The sequence below is a fragment of the Pterocles gutturalis genome, unplaced genomic scaffold (assembly GCF_000699245.1).
Source record: "Pterocles gutturalis isolate BGI_N339 unplaced genomic scaffold, ASM69924v1 scaffold11911, whole genome shotgun sequence".
In the NCBI taxonomy this organism is placed as follows: domain Eukaryota; kingdom Metazoa; phylum Chordata; class Aves; order Pterocliformes; family Pteroclidae; genus Pterocles; species Pterocles gutturalis.
The window spans coordinates 1-9,703 of NW_010103118.1; the positions used below are offsets into that span (position 1 = coordinate 1).

A 9,703-nucleotide genomic window follows, 5' to 3' on the forward strand; every position below is an offset into this window, starting at 1 on the left:
AGTTCTTGGCTTAACTTGCTGTTGGCTACGGGACGACGAGACGAAGGTTCAACCCCAGCCTGGCGTGCGGGAGGATAAGCAGGGGCTCGATTTCCTCGCTGTTGAGGACGAGCTGTGTGTCCCTGCAGCTCATTAATTTTTTTTTTAATGGCAAAAAGAGACTTTTTTTTTCCAGCTTCTCCCTGCTCGCCAAGGGCTGAGCCTCCTGCAGATCAACACTCCGCTTCGCAAGTCAAAGCTCAGCTCTAAACCCCATCCTTGCCTCCCGACCACGGCCCCAGGGGTGCAGCCGGGGGCCCAGGGGAGCGTTGCCAGCCCGAGGGAGCTGGCGTGGATCTGGGGGTGCTCCCTTCGGGGAGCTGCGGCCGTGCCCAGACACCCCCTTACCCGGTCAGGAGCAGCTTTTTGGGGGGGTGGCAGAGACCTGACGGTTTCATCACGCTGCTGACGACCGGGTGCTTCCCATGGCCCTGACCGTGTGCTCCCCATGGCACTGGGGGAAGCTCCCCAGGCTGGGTCCCCTTTCCTCTCAAGGCTGCTGCTGAAGGTTAATTTAGGAGAGGATTTTGAAATATCTGCTAAATGAGGACCCTTGCCGTTCTGGAGGGTGGTTTCGTTTCTGAAATGGAGGTTTCAGTGCCCCAGGAGGGCAGGGATTACTGTCGCTGCTCCTTTTCCCCCAGAAAGGGAGCGAGGCGAGGGCTGGAGTGAGTCACGCAGCTGTGCCCTATTTTACAGCCACACGGAGCTGTTAAACCGCCGGCTCGCGTCCTGCCCGGCTGCAGCGGCACAAAGAGGAACTGTGAGAGAGAAAAGGGTTTTGAATAAAGCCACAGCTTCCTCCTGCGAGATACAGCCCCACACCCGCAGGGGGCGGCGGTAGGTACGGCGGTAGGTACGAGCGTGTCCCTCCCAGGTAGCGACTCAGAGGAGGCAGACGAGAGGCTGTCAGGAATTTAATGGTACTTGGCACTCGAAACTGTACAAAACATTTACAGAGAACCACACGTTTGTGTCTATGTACACCCTCTTCCCATTTCCAACATTACTGGCCAACTACGCGGCGGGCAATAACCCTTTACGTGCGAATTGCGGCTCCTCCAGCACAGATTTCGGGTGACGCTCAAGGACGGGAATCGTGGGATCGCTGTCCTCGCCAGCTGAATTCCAAGAACGACCTGTTGGTTTTTACTCAAAGCCGACACCGCTTTGTTTCCTACAACGCTCTGCGGTGCAGTTACCGAACTGGCATCTCTCGCACGAATCTTTGGACCGCTCGAACATGGCAGTGTCGCCGTTAGGATTATATACAACCACTTCTGGCCTTCCACCTCATCGAATGCTTTCTTTTCTCTACCTTTCTACCACGTGCAATAACCCCTTGGTTGCCTCCAGTCCTGCCTCCCTGCGGAAGGCATTTCATTTCCAAAAGGCAACAATAACAAGAAAAAAAATAAATCTACTTTCACTCCCTGCTATTCCCCCTTCTAGCTGCTGCTCTTCTTCCCTCCCCAAACCCTTTACAACGTGCCTAAAAACCTTCCTAACCCCCTGTTGGCATCGCAGTTCTCTTTCAGTAGTCCGGAGCGCACACAAGCCATTTTCGTCGCTCATCGTCACGGGGTACGGTGAGTGTTTTCTCCAAATCATCGGCTCATAACGCTCTGGCTTGTCTGCGCTCCGTAGAACTGTGGAGTGACATGAGAAAATAGTCTGTACACGCACAGCTCAGAGCAAGAAGGATCAAGTACTTGAAAGCAAATGCCAAGTCTGAACAACAACAACGACAACAACAACAAAATACAAAAGTAAAAAAAAAAAAAAAGAAAAAAACCAAAGAAAACAAAACAAAAAAAAAACCCCAAACACACTCGAAACAAAACAACTAACAAAAAAAAAATTAAATATCTGGCAGGTTACAAGAATGAAAATGAGGAATGTACAAAGGACACACTAAGATGAAAGATTCCAGTAAGTAAATTGAGAACCTGTTGAACCTGGGGTCTGGTTTTTGGTGTGGTTTTTTTTTGTTTTGTTTTTTTTTTTTTTCTCATTTTTTAACATGACAAACTGCATGGGTTACGATAACCATACACTGCAAAACATGCACTGTACAAGACAATAAAAAAACGTGAATTCAGGTGTCGAGTCCGCTTTAAAAGGACTCTTACAGTGTTGATCCAACCCCCTCACAAAGGGAGGTGCTGCCAGGCTTGTGGTGCCGGCCCAAACTTCTGCTTTTAGTTTTACTTTTTCCAGCCTCAAACACCACACGTGGAAATCTTTCAGAAAAAACAAAGTGTGCTCTTCAAATCTGCCATGAGCAGTCAAAAGCACGAGGGCTTCTGAATCGCTCACAGCGTTAAAACCAGGTTCAGAGTGGCCACGTTTGTAAAAACAGACTCCAGTTCAACAGTGTTACCTGTATACCAGTAGCTGCCATTACAACAGAAAAAACACAAAAATATTCTGTTCAGTCGAGGGAATCCGATCATGCTCACATTACAAGAAAAATGTACACGTTATTTATAAATAAACAGTCTTCCAAGATGTTGTTGGGCGACTCTTTACACCAGTGTTTCTTTCCGCTTGCCGCTGAGCTGCTTCTCCCTCGTTTTTCTGTGCCCAAACGATGTTCTGTGCGCTTTCATGCCCTTGGCTTCCTCCGAGTCCAGGATGGAGCCGCACTCGGACGTGCTTTCATCGAGCTCCATCTCGGTGATGCCAGACATGACAGATTGCCTCTTCTGGGCTTTGATGTTGGGGGCGGAGGGGTTGTTCTCCTCCGATTCTTCGCTCAGCTCCGGCAGCTCCTTCAGCTCGGCTGCGGCAGCAGTCCGCTGGAAGGGAGCGATGGCGGTTCGGATGCAATTAACCCATTGCTGCTTGTGGAAAACATCGTTGGCCTGTAACGTGTGGGATTGGCCTGGGGAGGGATCTTGGAAACGAACTCTGAAGATATTTTTAGCTGAAGATAAACATAGGAAAAAACAGATCAGTTCCTAGCTCAATATTTAGAGATTCCATTGCTAGACAAACAACCTGGACCTCCCTGCTGTGCTTTAGAGAAAATGTTTAAAAACACGCCAAAAAAACCCCAAAACCCCACCAAAAAAACCCCCAGACTCCCCAACCCAGCAGAGTCACGTTGAAATAGATGTTTTCTAACCTCAGCACCAGCTGCAAAGCGCCATATAGAAGTTCATGGCCAAACATAAAACTGCAAAGCCCAGCAGTGACAGTCCAAAGGTAAATGTTAACACATGTCACGTATCTGCTGTCCCAAGGGAACCTCAGTCCGCAGGGATTTACACCCAGGTGTAACCTCTCCTCACCAACAGATTCCCACACAGCTGAGCTGGTTTGGTTTGTACCTTTATCGGAATTGCCAAAAGCTCCTCGGAAAGATCCTCCCATTTTCACATCGCCATCCTGCAGGTCTTCCAGGATCAGCTCCTGGACGGGGATCGGCTGCCTGTACACTTGGTAAGCCTGACGCTCGTTGCGAGTCACCGGCCGGGTCAAAACCAGAATGTCTTGGAAAAGGAAGACGTAGAGTTTCTGGAAGGGAAAAACACATCTGAATATGAGCGAAGCTTTGTACTCGGTATTCAAAGCACTCCTCCGGGATTCAAAGCCACGTTATCTGAAATTTCACCCCTGTTAACTTTCTGAGAGTTTCCTGTTACAGCAACACAGGACCCTGGCAGCGGTGGCACAGACTTAGATCAACAGGTTTATTATTTTAACGGCCCTTAAAAAGTGAATTGTGATTTGCAGATGCCAAGAATAGGATGACTAGAAGCAATATCTTTGCTGACAATACAGAAGTGTAATGGCCAAATTAAACAAACAAAAAGAAAAAAAATAAAGAAAACAGAAAAAGATTTGATGTTTAAAAATGAGGTTGCTCCTGCAAGCCAGAACAAAAGGCAGCAAACCCTCGAGTAGAGCAGGGTCTTTCAGCACTGCTGCAGTGGGAGATAAACTTCTGGCAGTTCATCTCAAAGCCAAAGAGGCTTTTGCAGAAACGCTTTTGTTTGGAAGAGCTGTGTGCCAGGGCTCATAATGGGGAATGTCAGAGCACCTGAAAGTAAACAGCCGGCAGGAAATCCCTTCTGATGGAGTGCTTGGGCACAGAGAACACTTTCTATGGTAATTTTGCGCTAATTATTTTCTAGCTTCTAAAGGCCAATTGTAAAAAGGAAACTTTCCCTTACCCCCTAAAATACAGGCTGCCATCAGGTGCTTTCTCTTCTGCTTTTTAAATTTAGATAATTGTCTAAACTAACCTGAAGGATGGAAGGGCTCCTCGTCCTGCTATAACAGTTTTAACGACCTCTGAGGGAAGGTTTTCAAACTTGAGAATTAATTACCGTGAACACGAGGGACTTACATGTCCATTTTTATTCTTCAGCTCCCCATGGCACAGTAAAGCTTTGCTGCCTTCAATCCTCGGGTCCTTCTGCTTCTCATCCAGGTACTCCAGCTTGTCAATGTAATACTGGCACTCCGACTCCCCCTTCTTCAGGTTGATGTCAGAGAGGACTCCTTGGATTATAGATATCTAGAAACCAAAACATTTACAAATTATTAAATAGTGACCTCTGCTTGTATATTTTTAAATGCTGTCTAAGGACTCCAGATGATGGAATCCATGTGGAGTGATCTCTCACTTGCTTTCACAAAGGGTGACCATCACAGATTTGTGTCTGCCAAGAAAACCACCCCATGAAATTCCTGAGGGTTTAAGAAAACTTTCTGGAGCTCCCGAATGACGTGCTTACATCAGAACAATGACCACAAAAATCACTATTACTTACGGCTTCTTCCAGAATCTGGATATCAGGATGGTCTTTGGGAGTGTGCCTCAGGATCTCTTTCAGGAGCAGCGGGTATTTGACCAGCCGACTTCGAGGAATGTCCAAGAAGCTCCAAAGGTCTAGCTTGCGGCTGAAAGGAGACTCAAGACAGCGCTGAAGGAAGTCCTGCACTCTCCGGTCCTGCTTCTTCTGGTCCAGAAGTGCTTTGGCTGCCAGCTGATTGCTACAGTAACCTTTGTAGGCATGGAGTCGCGGTAACTGCACGGGAAGAGAACAATATTCAGGAGTTGAATTCCACACAGGAAAAGTGAATCACATTAACATGTCAAACTTGGGGAGTTCTACTTCCCTCACTGTGATATTTTGCCTAATAAAAAAGCTAACAGACTGTCTTGTACACATTGCTAGTCTTTTGTGAGGAGAACCGGGGCATCCTGCGTGCAACGCCTTTGTAGTTGAGATGTTTGAGATGAACAGCGATAACGCTATTGAAATCGCATCAGCGATAAACAGTCCAGAAGATACAGACATTTCAAACATCAATCAGCAACAAATTGCAGTCACACTAGCGTAAGTCTCCGGGGTGAAATCACGGCCCATTGCGGCTGACAGGCTGCCATTGTTTTCAGTATAGCCAGGATTTCCGTTTCAATCTTTTGCTCAAGGCCACAAAAGCCCGCAGCTTTTCGGCTTCTAACTTTAAAATGTTCTTTAAGCACGTTTTCAGCCTGCTGTCTCTACGTTATGTACTCACCCACTTCACAAGAATAGGCCCAATCTGCTCCACTGTTCCATCTGGTTTTGTTGCTTCTCCTAAACTTGCCAACAAGTCTGGAATTGAAACACAAGAATAGAAACTGCATCAATGCCCCAGTGAGTTGTTCTAAAGTGAGAAAGCACAGAGTTTAACTCTTAGTCAGCACATTATGTGAAAATGACCCCGTTGCTCTTACCTTCATGCAGAGGAATATAAGAATCCAAGTCCCCAAATATGTGGTTGAGCTCCTCCTCAGACATGATAGAGAGTTTCAGCATGGGATCATGATAAGCCTGTCAAAGAACATCGGTATTAAAATATATTCAAATCTCCCAGGCCCCAAAGCTGACAATTTAAAAATGAGGGGATTTATCACATGCAAGACAGATATGAAACGAAGCCAACAGAAACAGCAACATCGACTTTGATCGCTAAAAGATCACCTCTGGATGAAGGTAGCAAGGCTTTCAAATGAAAAGCACTTTCCTGTCTGAACTGTTCTCATCTGGGAGAGGGCTGCAAAGCACAATCCTTTTTTGGCTGGGTTTGTTACAATCAAACCAGTACTGTAGGATTGCTCACGTCAACTTTCCAGGCTAGCTTTCAAACTGTGGTTTTTTGGCCTGATAAAGCTCGTACGTAATGTTTGCAGGTACAAAGAAACTTCACTATTATCTGTAATATGGTTACTGATGGCAGGAAAAAAAACACTCACCTTTCTGGCAAGCTTCAGGTCTTCGATTAAGTCCTGCTCTCCCCTGGACATTTCGTATATCGCCTGTGAGGAAGAGGATAAAGCATCTAGAATCATTTTTTTATCCCAGCCTTCCTCTGAAAGAGCCTTTCAGCTCCCATAACGTACATACTGTCTCTACAGCTTGAATAGATGGTTTTGCCATCTGAATCACTGTATGCCACCTGGGCACGACAACCCCAAGTAAATCTGCCAGCTTTCCCAGCTCTGAGAAAGCAACATTACTTATAACTGTGTGAAGAGCTCTGATGCTCGTGCACAAGCCAAATTAAATATTAGCGCCTTTTAAATCACTGCTTTTAAACAGGCAAGTACGAAAAAAACAAAACCCAGAAAACCACAGAGGTCAAATCCCAGGCGTCTTTAGTCAGCTTCTGTGTTGTCATTAGAAGATTTGTCTAAGAACTACAGGAAAAAGGCAAGCCAAGGCCTTGCTATTTGGCTTTCGACCAATTGTCAAGAGCTTTAAGAGAAAGACAGCTGGCTTTACAAGGAACCTGACTTTGGGTCTGCTGCAAAGCAACCAGCGTAGCTGGGTCTTGAATTTCAGAAATGCTGAGCACCCCGGTGGAAAGAGTTTGGCATCTCTGAAGGGTCAAACTGGGGAGATGAACTCCCTAGTGACTCAAGAGAGAGAAGCCTACCTTTTCCCATGCCTAATGCAGAAATAAATCTAGTGGTTTAGAAATGAAGGTGCTCAGGAAGATACAGTCACCCACAGATACTCATTACTCCTTTCCCTGCCAAGGAAACAGCCCAAGCCAAGGCCTTGGCTGCCCTTCCCAGTCCTGCCTGTTTAACGGACAGCCTACCTCCTGGCGCTTAATTTCTTTGGTGCTCAGGGACTCTTTCATGTTGACATCTAACATCTCAGACCAAAGTACGCTGTTTCTTCTTTTAGGAGGAGTAGGAGCAGCAGACCTGCTACATGACTTCTGGGCACAGCCAGGAGACTTGCTGTCACTGCGAAGGGCAAATGACTATAGGGATTAAAAAAAAAAAAAATTTAAAAAAAATTGTAGAGCCAACATTTCAGAAGTACAGAAGTATTATAGTATTATCCATACCCCTCCCAATCCTTCATCCTCCTCTGTTGTACAGGGCAGGAAAACACACCCAGACACTTTTCCTCAGATAAAGGAACAGTTTAATTAAGCTGCTGAGAAAGCCCCAAGAGCCCAGAGATTGGCAAAACTTTTCCATGTGCCTTTCCCTGCACTGATCCGGCAACAGCACTTGGGAGGAGGATGGGCAGGTAAAGTTTGGGTATATTTCCAAGGTATGAGGAAGTAAATAAACGAGGATCATAACTCTACCTATTACGGGGTTAATCAGGAGCCACTTGAACTTCGCTCTCATGATTTGCAATGTTACTAAAACTCAGGCACGAAGTGCTCTTATCTGCACACGTGGGGTAGTGTTCGTTAGACAACGCTTCTCTAAAATTACTGAAAGACTGATGAACAGCAGGGTCAGCTCACATTTAAGCACGTGCTCCAATACATGTATCTCAAGTACTGGAACGGTTTATCAACCAATTCTCCCTATATGAATCATTTATTTTTGTGGTTTTTTTTACTGCTTAAACCCCAATAACCTGGTTATCTAGCAAGCTACCTCTGAACTCCTGAACTCTTCTTTATCCCCAGGTCCCAAGCAAGCTTTCTGTCCTTGCATGAATCATACAGGAGATTCTCAGTGCCTGTTTTACCCCCAGTACCTTCCCAGTGTCTCTAGACTTATAGGACTAGAGGGCTGTGCTTTTTACCTGTATTGTCTGGCCAAAGCGCCGAACTGCACCATTTCTTACAGGAGAGATCAAGTTCGCCAGGGATGTGACCCGTGCTAAAGGTCGAACCCGCTTATTGCTTGGCTCCTGTAAATAAAGCAAAGAACAAATTGTCCTGGCTGTGACTTCATTTCTCAAGCTGCCCAGGCAGGTTTAAAAAAGCATGAACCCACTTAAGGAGTGGGAAACACAGCAAAGAGTGTTTTGAAGTAGTCATTCATCTTAAAAGGAAAGCAGAGGCTGTAAATATTTGTCTGAACTTTAAGGCTGCAATTAAACCGCAGACACTTTGCCCAGTGTAAAAGAGGCAAGATAACACACACATCAGTCAGAATTCAAAATAGGGCTGGAACAGGGACCGTTATGGTGTGAACAGAAATAGACTGAAGCATCCTCCTCTGCAAGGCAAGTGACTGTCATCTAAACACGGAGCTGTGATCTGCTTCTCCATTTTATAATTTTTTCCTTTGTAGAAAGAATGTGTTTTTCCATTTTATTTTGGAGAGAAAAGTAGCAGTCGGAGCCCAAGACAACCTCAGTAGCTATTCTAACAAATAGCAAATGACCACATGCTGGACATTCCTGTGAGGAACATGCACACATAAAGTTGAGAAAGCTCAAAACCTTCAGTTTACAAAGCCTCCCTCCCCTCCTGCTTTCCCTCACCCCCTGCAAGTCATCATAATTTTTCTTATACATTGTTTAGATTTGAAAGATGGAGCTTCTGCTTTTCTACACCACTAATCCCTGTCGGGAACCCAGAGTGTTTTCAATTCCGTCCTGACCGAAATGCTGCCAAGAAAGAGGAAACGCCCCACGGAAACCTCCTGCTGCTTAAGCTCAGATCAGTTTTTAAAATCGTGTTGGCAACCCTACATGTTTTACATCAAAAATATTGTGTTGTAAGGGCTGTTCAGGAAAGGTGTGCACCAGGGGACGCCAGGAAGAGACAGACTCAAGCTTAAGGCTACGAGGAAGGCTAAATAAGGTGCCCTGGTTCTCCTAAACATCTGGCAGATGGCTGGACCATCACAAGAAAGTTTCTTAGCATGAAGTTCAGATTGATGGAGGCAGCCTCTTTTTTTGAGTTCATCTCTGTAGAAATTTTACCAAAGCTTTATTAGGCATTTTTAGTTAATTACAGTTGAGTCCCTCCTGTTTCCAAACGCCAAAAGGCAAAGACTGAGAAGACTACTTACAAGCCCTCCGCTGTCTCTATTTCCAGTCTGAGATTGCAAGATAAGGTGCCCAAACCCTTCGCTTCTGTGGAGCAACAGAAGCGACAAATGCTGAAAACAAAAAAGGGGAATAGGAACACACAGAGCTGGATTCCAGTCATGAGACTGAGGAAGCATAAAAGCTGCGTATGTAAGATCTGATTTCAGCAACATGACCCGAGGAGTGGCCCGTCTGTGTGCCTACACGCAGCGTTGAGCAACGGAGGAGGTTAGCTCACGCTGAATTAAGCCTTCAAGGTTGCAGAAGAGAAACATGAAACAATTTATGAGCGATGCAGAACAGAAAGACCTCTTGGCACAGCATGAAGCATGTTCAAAACATTTGGATAATCTCAGAACTAT

General features: G+C 45.8%; 1 protein-coding gene across 1 annotated transcript; it reads right to left on the bottom strand.

Annotated features, from left to right (window-relative positions):
* Positions 1-2,347: 2,347 nt before the first annotated feature.
* NET1 (neuroepithelial cell transforming 1) lies at positions 2,348-8,262 on the bottom strand (the record flags this gene model as incomplete). Its single annotated transcript, XM_010086574.1, has 9 exons — positions 2,348-2,968; positions 3,375-3,561; positions 4,397-4,567; positions 4,824-5,081; positions 5,578-5,654; positions 5,777-5,873; positions 6,296-6,358; positions 7,147-7,314; positions 8,103-8,262. Coding segments are annotated over 9 exons (1,582 nt in total), but the record flags the coding sequence as incomplete, so codon positions are not given.
* Positions 8,263-9,703: the final 1,441 nt, after the last annotated feature.